General features: G+C 38.7%; 1 protein-coding gene across 7 annotated transcripts in view; it reads left to right on the forward strand.

Annotated features, from left to right (window-relative positions):
- DOCK11 (dedicator of cytokinesis 11) overlaps window positions 1-9,405 on the forward strand; it is an 80,927-nt gene extending 71,522 nt beyond the window's left edge. For 6 of the 7 annotated variants that reach the window (XM_027645343.1, XM_027645345.1, XM_027645347.1 and 3 more), the window contains 5 exons: window positions 98-308; window positions 643-833; window positions 1,502-1,602; window positions 2,997-3,135; window positions 5,672-9,405. In XM_027645343.1, the coding sequence (XP_027501144.1) occupies window positions 98-308; window positions 643-833; window positions 1,502-1,602; window positions 2,997-3,135; window positions 5,672-5,794 (765 nt within the window). In that variant the 3' untranslated portion in view covers window positions 5,795-9,405. Of the gene's footprint in view, window positions 1-97; window positions 309-642; window positions 834-1,501; window positions 1,603-2,996; window positions 3,136-5,562; window positions 5,576-5,671 lie in introns of all 7 variants that reach the window. The other variant, XM_027645349.1, reaches the window with a different exon arrangement.
- Window positions 9,406-12,502: the final 3,097 nt, after the last annotated feature.

Below are 12,502 nucleotides of genomic sequence, written 5' to 3' on the forward strand. Positions count from 1 at the left end.
GCTAGGTCAGCAGGGAATTAGTTTAAATCAGATCCCAATATATAAATTAGCCAACTGTAAGTTATTAACCTTTGCTCTCTTTGTGAGTAACCCACAGGTCAACATTAAAGACCTTGATCCTAAGTATGCCCATATTCAAGTGACTTATGTGAAGCCCTATTTTGAAGACAAAGAAATCTCTGAAAGAAAGACTGAATTTGAAAGAAATCATAACATCAATAGATTTGTATTTGAAACTCCTTACACTTTATCTGGAAAAAAGCATGGCAGTGTGGAAGAACAGTGTAAAAAAAGGACCATTCTAACTAGTAAGTACAAACATCTGATCATGAGACAGTATCAGCAACTATTTTGAAACTATTTTAGCTCATGAAGATATCCCAGAAGAGTAAGAAGTTCTCTCAGCTTAATCAGAATTGTGAGATGATATCCTGGTTAGGAGGGCTAATTTACCTTGTGTTTTTATGTTCACATTTTTCCAAATTGATAAATTGTGCTGGTAAATTATAGCCTTGTTTGAGATTTCACACACACCAAATAAATCCCTAAGAGCAAGAATCTGCTTGTATATATTCTGCGAAGAGTACTCCTATGTGCTACATGACTTTTCGACCTATAAATTTCTTTTGCTGTTTCTGCTAGCTTCCAACTCCTTTCCCTACGTAAAGAAGAGAATTCCAGTCAATTATGAACATCAGGTTAATTTAAAACCAATCGATGTTGCTACCGATGAAATAAAAGACAAGACAGCAGAGCTGCAGAAACTCTGCTCTGCTGGTGACGTTGACATGATCCAGCTGCAGCTCAAATTGCAAGGCTGTGTTTCTGTGCAGGTGAGTCTGTCTGATGTCTGTTCAAAATTGTGTTTATATACACAACTCAGGGTGAGCCATCTAGTCATGACACAACACATTGACTTTCCAGAAATCATTAACTACCCGGCTTGCAGGGCTGAGCCATCAGCCTGCCAGCTCGGCTTCCCTGTAGCTTCGCTGCTGCATTAGCAGGAGGCTCATGGCAATAAACACTTTCTCCAGTGGTGTTTACAGTGTCGAGTCCAAGTAATTGCCCATTAGTTGGCCGTGGGTGACTGCTGAAATATACTTAACTCTTGAACATTGCACTGCAAGTATCAGGCACAAATAGCCTTTTTGCAAGCCTGACTTCTCAAGCTGGTTAAATGACCTTAGGACTCGGATCATTCTGCTCTTCCAAACGGAAATAAAAGGAAAGTATGAAGAAACAAATTTAATCTCTCTTTTTATCTCCATTTATCTTTTGATCTTAGAAAATGTAGATGGAAAAATACTCAACCTTTGAAACTTTCAGTGTCTCTGATGACATTAGTAATGCAGAGTTGATGGCATTCAAATAGCTAATGTTGGGTGGGTTTTTAAAAAAAATTGTTATTCTTTTCACAAATGCCTTTAGCAACTCAGCAGAAGTTCTAGCATAAATGATTTTTGTGATTCACCACCTCAGATTTCTTCTTTGGCTCTAGGTTAATGCTGGTCCCTTGGCCTATGCCAGAGCTTTCCTAAGTGACAGCCAGTCCAGCAAATATCCTGCTAAGAAGGTGAATGAGTTGAAAGAAATGTTCAGGTAGGATTTCTAATGTAATAAAAACTAGCTAGCTGGCTGGAACGTGGTACCTCCTTTGATTATATTTTTGTCTGTCTCCAAAATCAGCAGATGCTGTGTGTTTGATATGTTTTATAAAGATCCAAATCTCATAGGATTATGGATGCTCAGACATATGAGAAAAGCCAATGTAATTATATCTGTCAAGAGTTCTCAAGCTCAGGGCTGTGATCTTCATGGGGAGATTTACTTGAGCACCTGCTTCAACAGTTGATATGGATATTTGAGATTATCACATGAAGGAAGTACGTTTAAAAACCAGAGATCTGACAGTCCTGTCTTCAGGCATCTTTCATATTGTGCATTGCTTCCCAGTTCTTCCAAAGGGATTTTTTGCTAGATAATGATGAACTTGAAATACTTTAAAGCAAATCCTTTCCCCATTTATGGGAGACCGTTGTTCTCATTTCTGCTGCTAATTTTTGAAACTATGTGACTTGCACAGGTGTTTTTCTAATTTCTGTCCCTTAGGGTAATTTTACCTCTCACTTGAAAGTGTCCTCCAAGATATAATTAGGCAACTGCTGCTTCACCTCAGGATGACGAGTCTTTGCCACCCCTATTTTCTGAACCTCTCGGGTGGAACCAATTGTCTGCCACCCCCTGCATTTGTTACTCTGTGCTGGTGGCTCCCATTTCACTCATTAGTAATTACATGGAGAAAGCAGCTTTTGGGCCAATCCAATTCTCCTTCTGGGTATTGAGTAACCTGACAATAAGGGAGCAATCCCTGCAAACCTGCCATGCATAGATGCAGTTTTACTTTCCAGCCTTGCAGTGCAACCAGCAGGACAAATACAAACTCTGTTTCAAATGAGGTTTATAAGAAAGGAAAATATGTGTGTGAAATGAAGCAAAGAATGAACAACGGTAACCAAGAAACAGTATTGCACCTCCCCATGATCCAAACTTCCTTCTGGAGGGTGTCTCTGCTGATAGCAACCTGCCCTCTCCAGCACACTGCTGTGCCACACACCCAGCTCTGACTAGCTCTGAACAACTGGTTTCCCCTCTGTGCCTGACCATGGCCCCTCTGGGGTTCTGTGACCCCACGTGCAGCTGGTTGGGCTCATCTGGTACCTGTGAGTTGTGTGTGGTCCTGCAGGTGAGGATGTGTCCCATCTGCTGAGGATCCAGGCTTGAAGGAGCTCCAGCAGAAAGCCCCATACCTGTGTTGCAGTCCCTCCCCATTCCCTGATCCACCGGGCCAGGGATGCTCCTAGAATGCAACTTGTCCCAAACATTGGAGAAAAAAGGGTGGTGGGAAATAATGAGATTTGCCTGTCTCTTTGGTTGCTTGCTTGGTAGAAGACTAAGCTATTGTAATACCCCAAGTTCATTCCTTTCCTCCCCAGGAAGTTTATCCAAGCCTGTGGAATTGCTCTGGAGCTCAACGAGCGTCTCATTAAGGAGGACCAAGTGGAGTATCACGAGGGGCTAAAATCAAACTTTCGGGATATGGTGAAAGAGCTTTCTGACATCATCCATGAACAGGCACGTACTGCATGTCAGGAGCCCACAGAGGTGGCTCTCTGTGCTTGAAAATTAGCTAAGCTGAAAACTGAGATCTGATAGAAAACTTGATCATTCTTCATGCAGCTTTATGTAGCTAAATATAAAAAGGCAAGTAAGTGAACAAGAAAATTAAGCAATAGACTTGGTGCATTCCTAAAACTGCTTTCTGTTCACTGAAAGTCTCAGTCTGGTGTTGGTATTCAGTGTGCTTCAGGGTGGAGTCTTCGCTGACACATACCAGAGTTTCCTGGGTGACATGGTCAGCAGTCCTATGTCCTGTGTTACATCATGTTTTATACATTACAAGAGGTCACAGATCAAAATTCTCTGGCAAAAAATTTCCATTCCCTCAGTTATATCCAGGTTAAGTTACTTTTTTTTTTTAATATGTTATTTTTGCTTAAAAGGTGTTTTCTTTTAATTTTTGCCTGATGCCAACATGTAATTTATATGCACAGTTAAAATATTTCTTCTAATTTATCTGATCTATGCTTCGATTTTTCTAGGAAAATACATTTGAGTAGTAGCATCAGAGGTGAGAGATTCAAAGAGCAGTTGCACTTCTACCTAGCATCATGCTATGAAATTAGATGAAAACTGGGTTTCTGAAGTAATCTCCATACCTCTGCTCTTTAATTTTGCCTTCATTATGACAAAAGAAAGTTTGCTGTAGATTTATAATATCAAGGATATAAAATTAATGGTACAGACTGCATTGTGATTCATAGAACTTGAAATTTAGATAAATGCTTTCAGGGACTCCCAGTTAGTTGATATACAGTCCATGTGTGACTATGAATTAAAAATGCAACATTTTAAGTCACTGAAAGCAGCTAGGCAAATTCCACAGTAAGTTGAGCAGTTGTTCACAGTAATGTAAAAATGTGCAAATACAAAAAATAATACAACTGCACCAGGCTGCTATTTGTAAATTAGGTTTATTTACAATGAAATAATGCTTATGGGAATCAGAATCTTGTTATGGAAGAGTACAATATCATTTCAGGGAAACAGTCTCATGATGGGGCTGAATTTTGTTGTAGGAGCATAAGGGTGGATCTGTTTGAGAGTGACTGCTGCACCCCTCTTGCTTTTGTTAGATTTTTCTTCTATTCTTCTCATCACCACCATTTTTTTAGGGTGCAAACTACTCACTTTGCACTTGTGCCACACTATTTTTTTTCATTTGCATTACCTGCCCTGTATACTCCACTGCTGAACTTTGATCAGAGAAGCTCTTTCTTAGGAGTTGCCACCTGCTTACTCTAAGCTGTTTGCAGTAAACCTTTCCAAGACATTTAATTTGCATGCAGCTGTTGGAACTTTTGTGGCTTCTGAATTCTGCAATAGTCAAATCAAAACCAAATCACTCAGTCCTGCACTGTCACAGTACAATGGTTAAAGTTATCTTAGAATAAAGAAGCATTGTTAAAGCACACTCCCTACTGTCTCAATAGATTTACAAATCCACTGTTGTGTTGTCGTTGGTTCATGGGCAAAATATGACTGAAATGTCCAAGTGAAGGGCTCCCTGGGAAGGATATACTTTTCACTTTCTTCTTGTATTAGCTCAAAAGGCAGTTTAAAAGACCATGTTTAAAAACACTGTTCTTTATAGTTATACAACATTATGTACAACTGCTGACTTAAACTTTGCATTGCCGTCAAATGGCCCAGGTATCTAACAAATTAAACTTAATGGAACATGTTTTCCTCTTCTGCAACAAGAAGGTAAACATAAAAAGTATATTGCATAATTTGGGGTTCTCATTGCAAATAACATATGCTTTTCTAATATTGCCAGTGTCCCAAAGCAATACAACCAGTGCCCTTTGTTTGAGGTGGAAGGACAGGTGGACAACTCACGGGTCAGCCCATGACCTATCTACAGATCTTTTAAGTTAGGGAAATGTAAACATAAAAAATGGATAAACTGCAGCTGAACAGGTCCTGGAAGCTTCAGAGACTGGCAGAAGGCTGGATGTCCAGAAGCTGTTTATGATGGCCAGTGATATTAGTTCCACTAATGCAACTTCAGGCTAACTGGTGAACCACATGGTGAAAAACAAATACACAGTCAGCTCTAGCACAGCTCTGCCAGTCCAGTTAGATCCTGTGCTGTCAGACTGTCCTTCAGATTATAAAGTATAATATCTTGCCAAATGGCACAGAGCTAAAGAGTGTCTGCTGGGTTTATCTGTGTTTACCAAAAAAACTATTAAAATTCTGTTACTGCTAAGACAGAATAAAAAAATTGCTGTACAGAGAACTGTTTTTTCCCTATGGTGCATAGTTGTAACTAAAAATGATCCAGCAATATGCAGAATAGTGTATATATTAATGTTACAGAAATTGCTAAATTACTCTTCTTTCTCATTTCTTTGTTACGCTGCCTTTGCGAAACAGCTTTGAAGACAAGGTTGGGTATCTCTTTTTTGCATACCTTTTCAAACAGCTTGATTATAATAATGAGCTGAGACCTTTACTGAATTTGTGATTATTGTGTTTTGTCTAGATCTACCATGAAGATACAATGCACTCGCCATGGATGCACGACTCCCTCCATGTCTTCTGTGCCATCAGCGGAACCTCTGGTGATGGAAGTTACTGTTCACTCAGACCCACTGCTGAAATATAAACATATCAGTCATATTTTACAGAGCTTTCTCAGGAATTCTTGGAACTGTACAAAGGATGCTTAAAACCATCCATGATGAGCAAAGATTCAGTTGTGGATTTTTTGTTTGTTTGTTTGTTTGTTTGTTTCCCAAAAGGAGTTACCATGCTTTCAAACAGGGTGCTTGCTTATTTTGCTGAGCAACATTGAAAGTGCCTGGACATTGCACCACTGTGCTTGTTTTCTACTATTTTTTTTAAGCTAAATGTATAACAGGACATGGTAAGGCAGTTATCTAAATATGTATTGAATTGCTGAACTATGAATTGAAGCGATGACGTACTATGTAAAGTTGTACAATGGAATATAATAAAATGTAAAACTACTTTGTAAATAGAAGGAGTATAGAGTATATAGAAATTAGCATTGTATCATATTTGCTGCTAAAAGCTTTGTTGGCCAGGGAACATGAAGGAGAAATTGTAGTCACTAGTAAGAGACCTTCCTCTTCTAAAAAGTGACTTGGGGTCTAGACACCCCTCTTGCACTCCATGAGAGTAAGTTTGCCCTAGTCTGGAATAAATGAAAACCTAAGTCAGAAATTATAATTTTCATACATCCTCAGAACAGATGTTTTTAAAGTAATCTCCATGAAAGCTGAGCTTACTGTAACTGATTTAAATTTTGGGTAACCTTTCACAGCTGCAGGAGAGGATGGATTGTACTCACTAAGGACAACCTGAGAAATTTGTCATTTAAGATGAGTTTTCCTGTTTACCACTCATGGTCTCACACAAATATAAACTCTGAGGACACCTTAAATTGAGTTGGAAATTATAGAGTGCTTTAAAAGTGTTTGGAAAAATTCTAATAATCTGAGAGATGTAGTTTAAAAAAAAAAAAGGCAGCACATTGAAATAACTCATACAAAATTGAGGCGATTTCTTTTAGCACCATAAAACATGCATCTTCCCTCCTGTTAAACAGATCTGTTTTCTGAAAGCTTGGGTTTTTTGTCTGACATGTGGTTAGAGAAAATGTATTTTCCATAATTCTTTTATTCCTCCTTCCCCATCCCAAAGCTTGAATACATTGTCTCTTTTTAATAAGACACGTCAGATGCAGGAAGAACAACACAGAGCAGTAATCCTTTTATCTGGCAACATTTTTAACATCCATGTTTTTTCAAAATCCCATCAATCATAAATATGGTTCCAGTAGTTCATATGGGAAGAGTGGGGTTTTTTAAGGATATGTAACAAAATGCCATAATAAAAGGACTCCAGCTGGGTATTTAGCTTGGCTGTAGTGTCTATAAAATGTTAAGCTTCTAATCTTTGTAACAAAAATTATCTTCAAATAGTAGCTGGACCACATTTCAAAATGTTTGTTATGCATGATTCTAAATACCTAGAATTAATTGTCTTCTGAGAAAATAATGTTGTGATCCGTAAATTCGCCCATTAGCTGTTGCAAGCAAAATACAGATGTGCCTGTATAACAAACTGGCCACATTTCTGCTTGTATGTGCTTTTATGCCAAGCAGGCTCCAAATTTAGCATAACAGAAAGAGGAAGAGAGACTAGTGTGTTTAAATATGGTTAGCACCTTACGGATTGTCATCTTTCAACAAATAATATTTAAAGGCAGATAGTGAGAGTTTTCCAAATTTCTTTACTAGAAGGTGTTGAAGCTTGATCCAGTACAAGATTTTTTTGAGCTACTTAACCTCTAAACATCAGTACTAAGGGCATATCTTGACTGCAGTCAGCAATGATGAGACATGGACATCCAAAAGCTCTTGCACTGTAGCTCTTTGAAATACTGCAGATAACCCAGTAGTTTTCCTGGATTTGCAGTAAGATTCATATGCATGTTTTTTGATGTCTTTAATGTTCTGGGGTAACACTGTTGGCTGAATTTTCAATTTCTAATCCTTATTTTTACTGGAATTCCAGTGCAATTCGTACTCATCTCTTCAAATGTCTTCGATGTTCCAAGATGCATTTTTGTCTGAACTTCTCAAGTTGTTGTTGGTGGTGGAGTTGTCCTGACATTTTACTGTCATATACTGGAAAGCTGTCTTGGTAATTTGGCCAAAAGAAAAGTGTGTTTAATACCGGTGTGATTAGAATATATACAGTTACTACACTTCAGAATACACACTTATATGCAGTTTTAAGGAATTACAAAAATGATCATGCCGTAAGGATTTGCCTTCTGTCCTGCAGCTAAATAATTTTTCTGGTTGTTTTTTTTTTTTTTTACAGAATAATCTCATTTTTAGATGGGTTTTAAAAAGATTGGTAACAAACCAACTTGTTTTTTTTTTATGTATTCATGAATCTAGGGAGTGGCCATTAGATATTTTACAGCTGTATCTGGACAATAGAGTCAAGAAGATTATCACATTTTCTCTACCTAGACTTTTCCCGTATAATTGTTGCAGTTAAAAGAAATCCTCCAGATTTTTTTCTTATTTCAGGCTGAAATAGCTTAATTCACAGATATAGCTGAAGAGTGTACTGTATCTATGCCACTTTTATGTAGCTGGTACTCACATTGGGTACTTTCTATTTGCTGCCTTTCTGGGAACAACAGAAATGTCTATTGTTCATTATAATTTTTTTATTTTCTTATACTGCCTGAGGAATGGTGGAAGGTTTTTGGTCTGGAAAAATTAGTAGAACATATCTGAAATTACATCCGGGTATGTACTCTTTCTGTATCTCAGTGTGGCTACATCTACATATTTTATATATGTGCCTCTAATAACTTTTGCTGCAAAACTGCTGTGCAACACGTCAAGCCTTTGGGATGGATGCATTGGTAGTTTTGCTTAAAAGGCAAAGAAACAGGATAAAGTATCTCTCCATGAGGTTTAAGAGCACTTAAACCTGATACTCTCAGTATCAGGATTGGTTTGGATAATGGTATGTGCTAGAACCAGATGGTTTGCAAATAGGACATATAAAGCAACAAAGGGTCTGCCAGCATTTTATGTACAAGAACTTGCTTTTAGAGTTTTATAGAGTAAGCTAAGTATAAACATTTTCTTCTTTGACCTACTGTTTTCTCTCTGCAGAGAGATTAGAAAGTAGTATTTTAAGAAAAATAACTTCAGAGTTATGTTTCTTTCTCCCCCAAAAAACCTGGAATGAAGAACTTACTGCAGCGAAGGATGTATTTCTACATACTACTCGGTGTTCTAAATTTCTTCTGATAACAGGAATTTCCATGAGATAGGCTAACAAATGAAAATCATCATGTCACACACCTGCAGTGACATGTTTATTTTGTTCCAGAACATATGCAACCTGGTATTTAGATATAGAATAAGACTTTACATAAACATGACACCTTTTGTCTCACAGTAGGTAAAATATGCTTGTTTTCCCTTTCTCTAGAGACAGGCCCCATGTACTTCACAGCAGTCTGCAGAATAACCCTATGATTTGAGTAACTTGACCCAAAAGAATTGGAAAAAACCAGAAGTGGAAGTCATGGGCTCAAAAATCTCAGACAAATTAAACCACATCTTAATTTATCTGCTTGAGGAGAGTAGCATGTGTTGATTTGATGTTCACTGAGCTGAGTTCTTTAATAAAACAAGAGTTTCTTACTGGATTGAAGAACACTGTGTACAGCTAATTATTATGCAACCACAGACTGTGTAGAACTTAACCTTTAAATAATATGCTTGTGTCAAGCAATGGTGAACCAATTGTGATAAATACATAATCTTTTGGCTATTATGGATGTAATTAACTCCCTTCTCATGTAAATTTAACACCTGCTGCTACATATTCATAACAGAAGTGCTTCTACCGTGCGTGTTGTACAAAACATGTGTTGTATGAGCCCTGTGGAACCTCCTGTGTGTGCCGAGGAACAGCACGTCCCCCTTGCCTCAGTTGTCCACTCGTGCACCTGGGACACTGAGTGATGCACAGCACTGCTCCAGAGCTTTCTGAGACCAGTGATCCTATATTGCCCTTTTTACTTTCTTCTTCTTGAATAATGAATAACTTTGACAAGAAGCCAAGGCAAAAATCACATTCAGACGAGTTCAGAGAGTTTATTCCAGGTCAAAATAAAAGACTATGAAAAACAGGAAAAATAAGTGTTGCAATAAACATGTTTGGCTTAGGGTTTTGGTTTTGTTTTTTTTTCATTTTGCAGAATAGGATGAGTGATCAGAAGCTAATACCAGTGTAAGATTCATGGGACTAAATCCTAGTCCACTGAGCTATCACATATGCTGCCTCTAAAGAAGATTACTGTAATAAACCTTCTAGTAGATAAATACACCAAATGAAATTGTGAACACTAAATTATTCAGCAATGAATAGAAGATATTGATTCAGAAATGCCATAAATCCAGCTTGGAGGGATCCCAAAAACGTGATTCATCCGGAAACTTGAGACAGACAATAGACATGCATACAAATTTACCAATAGAACAAGGTATGAATGACTCGTAAGGAAACATCCCAGCAGATCACCCTACTTTGCTAAAGAATATCCAGTAAGTGTGTGATCTGGTTTGTAGTTGCAATTTTCAAACCCAGACTTTTGCTCTTTGGGTGTGTATTTATTGTTGCTCTTCTCCAATTAACTCAACTTACATGGAAGATACACTAGTGTACATGCTCAGGCCAGGCAGTTTTACCAGCTCTTATATGATGTAATGAAAGTCAGGCATAATTATTATTTACCCCATCAGAACATAAAGGACAAACTTCTTTTTCTACTGCTGTCTTCTACCCCTGAGGCTTCTCTATGGGACTCTTGGAAGACTTGGCCAAACAGCTGTAGAACCAGTTTCATGCCCTGCCTCCCTTGATAGGTAAGGAATTACTCCCTTGCCAAATAAATAGATTAATTAAATAGATCATGTTATTTAAGGAACTGTGAGCAGAAAAGTTGATGCGTGGACTTGCAATAGCAAGTCAGACAGGGATACAACATTTGCACAAGCACACCTGGTTCCACATCTACCCAAAAGTGCTCTGCAAAGGAGGTGGGTTTTGTTCCTCGTGATTTCTTGATTTCCCATGGGGCTTGGGGAGCAGCGCAGAGGGATTTTGCAGAGTTCATGGCCATTGTGGACACTCATATCACAAAATTCTAGATGTCCCCAAAAAACACTGAGCTCGAAAAGGGAGAGGCCCCGTGAGTCAGACGGGGTTTTTTTCAGCTCATAGTTTTGGATTTTTGTGCCTCAGATCCAGCTGTATTCTATTTGAGCCCTTTTTTGAACCGACTCCAGCCATCTTCTGAAGAGTCTGTCCTTACGTCAGTTAAGACCCAAAGTTCTGATGGAAGCTGCTGCAAAATCTAAAATCAAAAAAGGTGAATCTCACCATTGCTGTGAGGTGACTGCGGAGTCTTCTGCTCCCAAAGGGACAAATCCCCACAGCCCTGTGCTGATAATTACTACTGCTGCTTGTCAGACCTAGTAATCATGAAGCCACTCCATTCACCAGCACCATTTGTTAATCTGTGTTAGGGAACATGTACAGGAAAAAATGGTTAGTTGTTTGGTTTTTGTTTTTTCTTTGGTTTTGTTTTTTTTTTTAAAATGCATCGGCAAACTTACTGCACAGTCCCACGACCACTGGCTTTGGTTGCATGGGTGAAAATGGCAGGAACACACAGCCAAGGGCAGATCAGCAACATATTCATAAATCAGTTTACACCAAGCATGAAGCCATTTTCCAAGTATTCATTCGACAGATTATTTTAAATGTATCTCAGGTGTGTCTATACAAGTTCCAGTCACTGCAGCGCAGGTGTATCGGCTCACAAGGACATGAACGAGCATGAAATTTGCAACAGAAAGATGCAGGACGGGATTCAACACAATTGAGAAATGGGAAGTTTTGGGTAGGTGGCGGAGATCAGAGACTCTGGCAGCCATTCTGAGTGCCGTGAATCAGTATGGGAATGTGGTAACAAGCCGGGCACTCGGGGAGCCAGGGGAGAGACAGGGAAAAATGTTTCAGCTGCCGACAAGAACGATGATGGGCAGGCAACCAAAAGCGTGTGAACCATTGGATGTGTGCTTGGCACTGACTCTCCCGGGAGAAAGAGTGGACAAAACAGAAGGAAGGAAAGAAAACATCAGCAGGGAAACCGAAAGCAAGAGGGAGAAGTTGCTTGGGTCAGTTTTACTCTACAAATGCCTTCACTAGCAGGCGTGGTCCATGCTGGCTATAGGTAGTTGCACAATCCCATCTCAGTCACACTGCTTAAATGTTCCACATCCTGGAACTTTTAAGCTACATTTTTTATTGGATTATAACTGCAGGTCCTTGGGCATTTTCTAACAGCAACTAGGAAATTTGCTAAATCCTCTTCACAGGAGTATGAAAACAAACAGGCAGAAAAGCAAAAAAGCCCAATATTAACACAGGATATTCCCCACCCTATCATAAAAAGATACACTTCCCTTTTTCTAAAATGAGTGTCTAAAAAGCAGATGAACTCTTGCAAAACTCCTTGAAGAGCTGAGTAACTACGGAAACATTCTGTTGGCTTAGGAATAAGTAAGTTTCACTAATGAATTTTGTTTTGCATTGAAACTTAAGACAAAATTTCCTCTCTTCTGGATCTGTACTGTTTTTACAATACCTGTATGTCATGGCAACTAGGAGCAAGCTTGCCAGCTACCACCAAATCTAGTTCTGAGAAAAAGCCTTATCCCAAATGTTTTCTTAACCTGAA

The sequence above is a fragment of the Corapipo altera genome, unplaced genomic scaffold, assembly GCF_003945725.1.
Source record: "Corapipo altera isolate COAL_440 unplaced genomic scaffold, ASM394572v1 65, whole genome shotgun sequence".
In the NCBI taxonomy this organism is placed as follows: Eukaryota; Metazoa; Chordata; class Aves; order Passeriformes; family Pipridae; genus Corapipo; species Corapipo altera.